The following is an 11,840-nucleotide window of genomic DNA, read 5'->3' as shown; positions in this document are numbered from 1 at the left end:
TGCTAACCTTCCCAATTTAGTATCATCTACAAATTTAATAAGCATTCCCTGTATTCCTTCATCCAAATCACTGATAAAGATGTTGAACAAAACAGGTCCCAGGACAGATCCTTGAGGCACTCCACTTGTCACTCCTCTCTCCAGGAGGATGAGGAACCATTCACAAGCATTCTTTGGGTGCCATTTGTCAACCAGTTACAGATCCATCTAATGATAATAGGATCCAAACCACATTGTATCAACTTGTCAACAAGAATATTATGTGGAATCTTATCAAAATCCTTACTGAATTCAAGATAAACTATATCTACAGCATATCCTTGATCCAGCAAGGTAGTAGCTTTCTCGAAAAAACCAGATGAGGTTAGTCTGACATGTTCTTGAGAAACCCATGCTGCCTCTTAGTAATCACAGCTGTCCTTTCTAAATGCTCAAGGACTGTCTGTTTTATTATTTGTTCTAAAGCTTTCCCAGGTATAGACATCAAGCTGACGGGTCGGTAGTTACCCGGATCCTCCTTTTTCCCCTTCTTGAAGATGGGGACAACATTTGCCCACCTCCAGTCTTCTGGCACTTCACCTGTTCTCCAAGAATTCTCAAAAATAAGGGCCAGAGGCTCAGAAATTACATCTGCAAGTTCTTTTAGTACCCTTGGATGCAGTTCATCTGGCCCCGAAGACTTAGTTTCATTTAAACTTTGCTGATCCTAGGCTGCAACTCCCTTCCCTCATCATGTGTTCCGTTTTTGCCACGTTGAGCACCATTTCCCTTGCAAGAGAAGACTGAGGAAAAGTAAAAATTGAGCCGTTCTGTCCTCTCTTCATCACCTGTTACAATTTCACTTTCCTGTCTCCGCATGAGCCTATCGTGCTCTTTTTCTTACTTTGAACATAAGAAAAGAACCCTTTTTTGTTGTTTTTAGCATCCCTATTTCTAGTGGCTATCACTTCCTGCAAGGTGAGTCTCAGAGCTTGGAGCACTTTGGTGTAGTGATTAAGAGCAGCGGAGAGCCGGGTTTGATTCCCCACTCTAATCTGGAGAGCCGGGTTTGATTCCCCACTCCTCCGCATGCAGCCAGCTGGGTGACCTTGGGTCAGTCACAGTTCTCTGAGAACTGTCCCGTCAAGAGCAGTTCTCTTACAGCTCTCTCAGCTCCACCTACCTCACAAGGTGTCTGTTTTGGGAGAGGAAAGGAAAGAGATTGTAAGCCACTCTGAGTGAAGAGTGGGGTATAAATTCAATCTCTTCTACTTCTTTCCATCAAACCAGAACTATGTATCTTCCATAGGGATAAGATGACGTTGAGAGTGGACCGAAGGTAGTTTCTTCATTTTTATAGATCCCAAGAGATCAGCTTCCCATCATTCTGCCATCTGAGAGGAATGTTGTGGCACACTCTGGATGTCAGAAGAGCACTGAAGACTTTCATATGAAGAACGGAGCACATCAGAAATATGGCTACTCTGTTTATTTCTGTATCTCCACCAAATATTGGAGGGGGGGGGAATAAGGAGAAAAAAGTTGTTCCTGCCTGTCTGAATGGATGGTGGGAATCACCCACCAAGATCATGCTGGTCTTAAGACCGTAATAATTAAACTAAACTAAACTGAACACCCACCAAGATCTCCTCCTTTCCTCAAAGGCGGAGGACCTTTCACAGTAAGTATCCAGTGGTCCTTCCATAGGAAGGCTACATGTGTGAAAATGTGTTATTTTCAAGCCAAATCAGTATCTCCTGTACATTCGGTTCCCATGAATTGTTCTCCTCTGCCAAGTGCTCTCGAGAAGAGTTCCAGAGAAACAAGGAGCCATTCAAGTTTGCTTTTGAATTTGTCCAGGGTCACCTCTCGAGGGTGTTGCCGCTGAACCAGCTTGATGCCAAAGGAAGCAAGTGGAAGCAAACAAAACGCCGAAAGATCCTCCTTCATGGGGGGGGGGGCTTATTCCATTTATATCCTGCTCTACCCCGCAAGCGGGCTCAGGGCGGCTCACAACATATAGGAAAACAGTAAATAGTAATTCATAAAAACATCATAGGCGCATCAATTTAAAAAAATCCCAGATGGCAGCGTAACAGTTCTGACTACAGTGAATGCCGCAACAGTGTCGGGGAGGACACATTTCTCTCAAAGCCAGAACCAGCAGTGCCCTAGGCGGATGGTGCAAATTAAGCAGATTGGTCATGTTGAGCAGGGAAGGCCGGTGTCATTTGGATGTCTGCCACCTCAGCCAAAAGCCCGGTGGAACAGCTCCATTTTGCAGGCCCCACGGAATTATAATAAATCCCATAGGGCCCTGATTTCAATTGGGAGCATGTTCTACCAAGAGGAGCCGGGGCTGGAAAAACCCTGGCCCTGGTCGAGGCAAGGCAGATGTCCTTTGGGCCGGGGACTACCAAGCGGTGCTGTTCAGAAGAGGGCAAGTCTCTTCGGGGCACATTTGGGGAGAGACGGTCCCGTAGGTATGTTGGTCCCTGGCTGCATAGGTCCTTAAAGGTTAGTGTCATAACCTTGATTCCGATCCAGTGCTCAACTTGACAGCTAATGCAGTTGGCGCAGCACTGGCTGTATGTGCATCGGCATAGATATCCCAGTCAGCAGGCATGCCGCTGCATTTTGTACCAGTTGAAGCGTCCGGATCAGACTCGGGGGTAGGCCCGTGTAGAGTGAGTTGAAGTAATCTAACCTGGAAGCGACCATTGCATGGATCACTTGTCACAAGGTCCTGGGGAGAGAGGTAAAGAAACAAATGCCTGACCAACTGAAGATGGTAGAAGGCTGGTCTGGCAGCATTGGTGATCTGGGCCTACATAGAAAAGGAGGCACCCAGAATCACCCCTAAGCCCCTCACCATTGGGGTCAGCCCCAGTGGCACCCCACAAAGGGCTGGGAGTCAGATTCCTGCTCCTATCCCCCCACGTCTCCGGGTACAGGACCCTCCCTCTTCACCGGATTCAGCTTCAGCCGGCTCTGTTGCAACCAACCAGCCACGGCCCCCAAAGCCCTAGCCAGGTTTTCTGGGGCAGAGTCAGGTTCGCCATCCGTCAGCAGGTACACCGATGACAACCCAGCCCAAACCCTCGGATTAATTGGGCGATCTGGATTCTCAGTGCAGTAAGACTGCCTTGACTTGAGCATGCATTTGCCAGTCACTTCAGCAAAGCCATATCTTTTACCTTAAGTGCAGGAAAAGAGGGAAAAGCTCCTGTGTCCTCATCTCAAGATCATTTCACAAAGCAGGGAATAAATCATTGGCAGTGTTGCTGGGTAGGGCAGTTAGCAATGTGCCATGAAGAAATGCCCAAGTTTAGGATTCGTTTTGGTGAGAGTGTGTGCGTAGCTTTCCTAGCAATAACAAGGTCTTGCTGCTGCAACAAAGGAAAGTGTACCCTGCTGAGAGAGCTAATTGTGTAGCTGAAGCCATCCTGGAAGCCCTAGGCCTGCCAACTTGAAACAAGCCCCCGCAAAAGCCCTCTTGTGTCATTCAGTGTAACAAACGCAGCCTTTTAATCGTGCCACAGTTCATGCCCATCCTCTAAAGATGATCACAGTTTGCAGCGCTCTTCACTACCCACAGCTTGTCTAAGCACTCGGGAAAAGGTGTCTTTGTGGCCCATCATTAACGGTGGACTATAATTTCCTTTAATAGCAGAGCTCTCGGATTAGTGACATGGGTGGGTTCAGCCCCTGTCACGGTAGGAGCTGTGAGGCTTTATCGCAAGAGCCTTGCAGCTGTAGGAGGTGTTGCCTGTGTTTCATTCTTGGGAAGGGGAGAGGTTTTGTTGTCTTTTGCTTTACTTTTAATACTGTGTATGAAGGGGATATTCTTCAAAGTAGGAGGGACGAGCGCTTCACAGGTCCCTGAGTGCTCCAGCTGTATTTATTTGTTATTTGTAGTCTGCCATTCTTGCTGAGACTCAAGTAAGTCTGTGCAGTCAACAGAACAACACATCAGAGGAGAGCCGAAGGACTAGGATGACAGAGATCTGAGAACAAAGCAGAAGCATTAGGCGTGGGATGTTCAACAGTGCTGCAAAGAGGGATTACATAGGAAGATCAGTAATATTGTAGGGAGAGCAAGACAGAACAATTGGGTAATATATACTATGGCCCCGGTCACATGGAGCATTAGCCACGCTAGAGGGGCGGAAGATAGGCGGATTTTCTGGGCGCGATCTCACCGCCACATCTGGGAAGCGTAGAGCTCCCATGGCTCACCCGAGGCTTCCTGCCAAAGACGCGCGGTAAAACACTAGTACCTCAGAGGTACTAGTTTCCAGTACTAGTTTCCGGTACTAGTTTCCAGAAACCGCAGGGCAAGGGCGGGTGTCTGATCGCGTTTCCGGTGGCATCCAGCGCCCGCCCATGCCCCATTGCGAAAAGGTTTTTCCCCCCCGAAGTCTTCAGGGATGCGCACAAGCACCCAACGGGGCATGCGCATACTTCAGGTAAAAACAAACAAACACAACCCCGTTTGCCGTGCTGCTTCTTTGGCGCGTCGTGTGATCCGCACCTCCCCCCTAACCACAGGACCGCGAGGGGACGCCTGATCGCGCAGTCGCGTGTTATTTCGCTGCGGGGCAAACAGCCACGCCTCCCTCCCGCCCGCAATATCCGGCCCGTGTGTAGCCCACAGCCTTGTACCGTCTGTTAAATTATGTTCTGGAACCATTATATCTTAATATAGGTCTCATTTGTCTTTTATAAACATGCTGTCCTGAAGCATTCTGTTTTACGTCGTTTGTGGAATGCCAGAAGGCTTCCTGACCTCCTCAGGCAGGTCATTCCACAAGGTGGGAGCCACAGCAGGGAAGGGACATGTACGGACAGTTGTCGGCCTCGCCCATTTGCCTGGCGGTGCCTGCAGAAGGCCCTGCTTAATTAGTGAGGCTGGTGGGGAACCAGAATGGGCTTTATATGTGATAGCCCAGTACCTTGATCTGAGACTGGCAATTGGTGAGCAGCTGATGGAGTGACTGCAGAATGGGTGTCATTTGCACTTAGGTCCCAATAGTAGCTGTGCTCTTGCAGGGTGCCTTATAGAACAGAAGTCTAGTCTTGATGTTATCGTAACACACCGGTCCAGATAGGGGGGGGGGGGGGGGGGGATCTTCTGTGCTAAAGAGAGGTAGAAGAAAGGTGGTGGTTTTTGTTGGTTTTTGTTGTTGTTGTTGTTTTGTAGCTGAATTAACTTGCTTCTCGAGGAGTAATGCTGGGTCCGGCACAACTTAATTGGGTCAGCTCAGAGGAATGCCATCAGAAGGGTGAAATACAATGGCCTTCAAGACTTAGGCTTCCCAACCAGCTAATGCCTCTGTCTTGTCAGGATTTGGTGTAAATGTGTTCACCCATTTCCTGATTGCTGTGGTTAAGAGCCAGTTTGGTGTAGTGGTTAAGTGCCTGGACTCTAATCTGGGAGAACTGAGTTTGATTACCCACTCCTCCACTTGCACCTGCTGGATGACCTTGGGCAAGCCATAGTTCTGATAAGAGCTGTTCTTGAGAAAGAGCAGTGTCTGTCAAGAGCTCTCTCAGCCCCGCCTACCTCACAGGGTGTCTGTTGTGGGGAGGGGAAGGGAAAGGCGTTTGTAAGCCGCTCTGAGACTCCTTTGGGTAGTGAAGGGCCGGGTATAAATCCAGTCTCTTCTCTTCTTCTTAAATTGCTGTGGCTCAAGAGGTCTATTGCATCTTCAGGAGATTTGGCTAGAGAGAGACAGAGCTTGGTGTTGTCTGCATATTGATGGAATCCAGTTACAAAACTGTGAATTATTTATCCTAAGGACTTTACATAGAGATTGAATAGCATGAGGGATTACACTGTGCCCTGTGGACTCCCACAGGACAAATCCTACCCTAAGGACTTTACATAGAGATTGAATAGCACGAGGGATTACACTGTGCCCTCCCACAGGACAAATCCTACCTTGATGATAGTTGGTCTCCAGCAGCAAACCTTTCCCACTTGGTGGTTGTTGTTCAGTCGCACAGTCGAGTCCGACTCTTCGCGACCCCATGGACCAGCTCCCGCCAGGCCCTCCTGTCTTCCGCCGTCCTCCCACTTGGTAAGGAACACTTAAAGCCAATCCAGAGCACACCCCTGGTACCTGCCTCTGCATCCGGACATCTCAATAAGGGAGTATGGTCCACTGTATCAAAGGCTGCAGATAAATCCAGAAGGAAAGGCACAGAGGCACACAAATGAAAGTCACCAGCACAACCTGTGTCCTGTAGCCTGGCCTGAAGCCAAAGGGTCTACAGATACCAGGAGAGGGTATGTTGTCCAGTCTCATCTGTAAGTGCTTCACAGACCTAATTGAGGAAAAAATCCAGCATGTTGTCCAGGTCCATCTACGTTACAAAATCAACTTGATTTCATTAGTAGCTTCTGAAGAACACCTAGATGTTGAAACTTGGGAAGAGCGCCAGTTCCCTCACTCGAGGGCTGTGTGGACGTGCCCTAATGACCCTCCCATCAGGCTGGCTCGCCCCCCCCCCGCCTTTTTAAAGGGTTTTTGATTGCTCCTGCCAAATGGTAATCCCATCTCAGCCCTGGGAGACTTCTGTTCACTTTGACTTTTTAAATCCTGCCTTTCTACCCAGAAGTCCAAGTAGCCCAGCTTAGCCTAGGCTCTTCAGAGGTTAGAAGCTGAGGGTTGGCCACCAAGGATGACTTGGGTTACTATGCAGAGGAAGGCAGTGGCAGACCACCTCTGTGCCCCGTGGCAAGAGTCACCATAAGTTGGTTGCAACTCGACAGCATGTTTTAATTTCTTTCCACCCAAAGTGTTTTATACTACTAAATAACTTGAAAATATTGGGGGTGGGAGGGTTGCGTAACGGATAAATACCCAGGGCACAGAAAGCATGGTGGCTTCCTTTGCCCAATGCTGTATACTCCCACCTGGGGAATCTTGTCAATCTGGACCTTGCTGTAGCTCATTGGCTCCAAAAGGCTGGTGCAAAATTGGTTTTCTCTTTGAGAAAACGAGGACTGCATGGAAAACACAGGAGGGTTAAAAAAAATGGCCACTTCTCCAAGAAGGCTATGAAGAGTTGGAACTTGTAGGTCTACTGAATAGTGGCAGTGGGTCGAAAATGTATTTGCTTGATCTTTTCCCCTACCCTTCCTCCAGGATACCCAGGGCAGTGTATCTGTTCTCCCCCATGTCATCCTCACAACAATCTTGCAAGGTAGGTTAGGATGAGAGAATGTGACCCCTTCACACACCCCATGAGCTTCATGGGAATTTATAAGCGTGAGGTTTTTCTGTTGGCTTCTCTAACTCTGTCATTTTGTGTGCATGTGTGAGTGTGTGGCTCCGTATTCTGCTTTGCTCTGAAGACACATCTCAGTGGGATAGGAAGAATAGATTCTTTTGAACTATGGTGCTGGAGAAGACTCTTGAGAGTCCCCTGGACTGCAAGGAGATCAAATCAGTCAATCCTAAAAGAAATCAACCCTGACTGTTCCCTGGAAGGCCAGATAATGAAACTGAAGCTCAAATACTTTGGCCACCCAATGAGAAGGGAGCACTCACTGGAGAAGAAGACCCTGATGCTGGGAAAGATTGAAGGTCAAAGAAGATGGGGACGGCAAAGGATGAGATGGTTAGACAGTGTCATCGATGCAACGAACATGAAATTGAGCCAACTTCAGAGGATGGCGGAAGACCGGAAGGCCTGGCGGGATCTGGTCCATGGGGTCGCGAAGAGTTGGACTCGACTGTGCGACTGTACAACAACAAAAATGCTCCCCCCAGTGGAGCAAATAAGCACCCAGGTTTGGGCGTAGGCCTCTTCTTTCCTGCATCAATGCCTTGATCTGGATCAGGTCCACTCTCACTCCTATTTATCTTTCGGAGATTGGGAAACCAGCAGAAGATCCATTTGTGGGTCTCCCGTCCTTTCATCAAGCTGGGCCCTGCGTTACCATACCTTCATTTAATACCATAGCTTCATTTAATAATGTCTGGTGAGCTTTGGAGAATCTGCCCATGCTCCCTGTATCTCGTGGTATCATTTAAATCAGAATTCTCTTCACATTAGGATAATGCTAGCACTATGTAAGTTGTGTTGGGTGAGTCCCAGGGTTATGTGCCAGGTATCTTCGGGGCAGACATACATGTTGGGAAATTCAAGTGTACATTTAGAGTTTCACGATTTGGTAACTCAGCCAAAATAAATCTTTGTTGTTCTTTTATTCTTTTTTGTTATGCGGTAGAATGGGAGGGTGCGCAAAGCAGAGTGTGGGGGCCAACTCAACAGGCTGTTTCCTATTCTTCAGTTCTTCAGAGGCATAGCTGAAAATTCAGTGTTTGGTGCAGGATCTGAGCATGACAGTATGTGGGCGTGGCCTGATGACGTCTCCTAAGTGGAAGAGGTGGGCTAGCTGAATTAAGCTTCCAGTGCTTTGGTGGTGGGACTTTGTTGTGATCCGCCTTGCTGTTTGCCAGACGTGCGCCAGTCTGGGCATGCAGGCTCTGTCACAGATTCACTCACTTCCCATCGTTTGAGACTGAGTAACCAAAGCTTCTGTCTGGTGGGCCACAGAGTTCACTGGGGAAGTGAATTTGGATTTGAACTCATCTTGCCTCTATCCCGCGTCAGATGTTGAATTCACTGAGCCTCCCTGACTCTCATTAAAGACACTGGAACTAGGGTTGCCAAACCGACTTACCTCGCCGGCGGGGGACTCTGGGGTGGCTCGCGGAGCGCACGCACGCCGCATGCATGTCACAGGCAAGTGACGTCATGACGCCGGGCACGCTGGGGGCGGGGCCACAGCCATTTGAGGGGAAAACTCTGTTTTCCCCTCAAATGGCTGTGGCCCCGCCCCCAGCGTGCCCGGCGTCATGACGTCACTTGCCTGTGACGTGCACGCAGGGGTGGGGTTTTCCCCCGGGGCCCGATTCCGCGGGGGCAGAAATCGGGCCTCCAAAGCGGGGGGAAATCCGCCCCCCGGGGGGAATTGGCAGCCCTAACTAGAACTGCCTTGCTGTGCAGTGATTTAATTCTAAGTTTTCATATGGAAACAGTGGTATTAGGTGACAGGACCTAATACTTAATGTTTAATGATTACAGACCAACCTGTACGTTAACACAGGATTTTGCCCGCCTGTACAACATTTGGATGCTCTCGTTGTGTCACATGAACACAAAGTTGGTCTACGATGGTAGATAACACTTTAACTATTTTGTGTCTCTATCTGTTAGGGGTCAGCCCAACAACCAGTGGTTCCCTCTAAGCTGAGTTAGTGTGAGGTAGCTCACAGTTTTTTAGTCTCTGGCTCACAGATTTTTGTCTTAGCTCAGGAAGGAGGGCTTCAGAGCAAACTAATTCATGCAGCAGTCAAATTGCTCGCTCACAATTTTAATGCCAGGAGCTCACCGAGTAGAATTTTTGCTCACAGGATTCCACAGTTTAGAGGGAGTTTTGCCAACAACTATCTAGTTCAGGAATAAAACGTTCTACTCCTTCGAGTAGGGTGCCCTGACCTGGATAGTCCAGTCTCACCAGATTTCAGAATCTCAGCAGGGTCAGCCCCGGTTAGTATTTGATTGGGGGGCCCACCAAGGAAGCCCAGGTTCGCCACACAGAGGCAGGCAGTGGCAAGTCACCTCTGAACAACTCTTGCCTTGAAAACTCTACAGCATCGCCATAAGTTGTATGCAGCTAGATGGCACTTTACCACCAATGAAGATTAGGTAGTTTAAAGGTAGACCACTAGCTGGTCTGATCATGTTCTTAATCTAGAGCATAAAGACCCAGGATCACAGAATAGCAATTTGGTATTCCTTAAGAGATCCTGAGTGGAGCTGCGGTGGCTCAAATGGTTAAGACGCTGAACTGCAGGCTGTGGAAGGTCAGTAGTTCAGCAGTTCGAGACCCGGGTGCCGCATGATGGAGTGAGCTCCCGTCTCTAGTTCCAGCTCCTGCCAACCTAGCAGTTCGAAAGCAAGACATTGCAAGTAGATAAATAGGTGCCACTTCGGTGGGAAGGTAACAACGTTCCATGCGCCTTGGTGTTTAGTCATGCCGGCCACATGACCACGGAAACGTCTTCGGACAGCTCTGGCTCTTGGACTTTGAAACGGAGATGAGCACCGCAACCCTAGAGTCGGATTCGACTGGCTTTCGAGCAAGGGAACCTTTACCTTTAAGAGATCCTGAACGTTGCGGCCATGCTTTCTAAATTCTCAATGATTGCTCGTGAGCCATAGTGATTCTGGTGTGAAGAGAAAAGACTGGACACGAAGGTAATCCACCCCTGCCATCTCTACATCCCCTCCACCACAGTTATTTTCCCAGCATTCCTGTGAATGTATGAGACTGTTGCAACAGCATTTCAGTGTCTTGTTAAATTGGAAAGCTCTCTGAAAGGTAAGTTTCTGGATCATTCCAAAAGGCAGAATCCCTTTGTTTCACTGAAGAGGGATGCACTCCAGTCAGTAATAGACACACTGAATTCTAATTTCTATACTGACTGTCTCTTTATTGTTGCAACCATGGAATAATTCAGACTTTCATCATTTAAACGACAGAGTACTTTTTCCTGTGGTTTTTCAGAGCTTACTTGTCTGTGTGAATATATTCTGCTTGTTCTGCTGTACTCAAGCAAGCCGGGAGAAGTGGCAGAATGAAAAGCCAAATCAACTTGCCTCTTGAGTTGATGAAATTCTTTTCCGTTTGGGGTTGGTTGAGCTTCAAGTGCTGCCATTTGGTTGAAGTTCAGGATGGGAGGGTTAACAGAGTCTCTCCCCAGTAACCACACACAGAAGGTGATTGCTAACAATGGTTCATGCATTCCTAAAAATATTCAAATTATAGTGGGAGGTAACCACTAATGTTGATGAGAATGCAAAGAGCACATCTTGATGGCTGTGCTGTGCTACACTTTGACATAATAGAGATTTTGAACAATTGTTGTGTAGTAAATATAAGCTGTAATCCAGCAGGTTGCTTCATTCCGTAGCCTGAGTACTATGTCTAATTTCTGTTCAGATCTTGGCGTTTTGTGGTCAGATTTAACAAATTCAGTTCTGTAGCCTCTTATTCCAGTTCTACTCCGTGTAAGGCTTCCCTCCAACTCTTAAGCATACTTACTAGGAAGCAACTCTCAAACTCTGTGGTATTCCCTTCCAGATAAGTACATCTAGGATTGGGTTGTGAATTTCATGACACTGAGATCAGAGGGGAAGTGCCCAAGGAAGGTCAAAAACTCCTTCCCCTGGTTCCTGTAGTATTCCAGCTTCTTCATTTCTATTTGTAGCTTCTTACGCAAGGATTGTCCTGTTCAGAAGCGCCATAGTGCCCGGGTGGTGCAGTGGTTAAGAGTGTCGGCCTAGTATCTAGGAGAACCAGGTTTGAATCCCTACTCGTGCCATGGAAACTCGCTGGGGGACCTTGGGCCAGTCACACGCTGTCAGCCTAACCTACCTCACAGGGTTGTCAGGAGGATAGAATGGAGGAGAGGAGAATGCTGTATGCCACTTCGGGGGCCCGTTGGGGAGAAAGGCGGGGTAGAAATGAATGGAATAAAAATAAACCATCTGTGGGATAAGTCTGCTGTTCTGCTGGAACTTTGACTGGGGGACAGACAGTTGATGGTCTCCCCATGACCAAAGTTTTCTTATACCAAGTCAAACAATTTGATTGATCTGACTTGCTGTGATGGGCAGCGGCTCTCCAGCATTTTAGGTGGGGCGTCTCCCTCTTTACCTGAGATGAAGGGACCTCGCCTTAATCGCGCCGTGGTTAAGCATGGAATAAACTAGGGAAGGCAAATCGTATTCCGGTGTAGTAAAAACAAACAAACCCCCAAGCCCACAGTTTTGCTCCT

At 48.2% G+C, this 11,840-nt stretch overlaps 1 protein-coding gene across 1 annotated transcript in view; it reads left to right on the top strand.

Moving 5' to 3' along the window:
• The window catches only part of GPATCH8 (G-patch domain containing 8), a 73,077-nt gene that overhangs the window by 55,052 nt on the left and 6,185 nt on the right, over positions 1-11,840 (top strand). The window contains 1 exon segment of the mRNA XM_015422796.1: positions 6,644-6,652. Within this exon segment, the coding sequence (XP_015278282.1) occupies positions 6,644-6,652 (9 nt within the window).

This window comes from Gekko japonicus, unplaced genomic scaffold, assembly GCF_001447785.1.
Source record: "Gekko japonicus isolate JY-2015 unplaced genomic scaffold, Gekko_japonicus_V1.1 scaffold3825, whole genome shotgun sequence".
Classification (NCBI taxonomy): domain Eukaryota; kingdom Metazoa; phylum Chordata; class Lepidosauria; order Squamata; family Gekkonidae; genus Gekko; species Gekko japonicus.
This window is presented reverse-complemented; position numbering and strand designations above follow the sequence as displayed.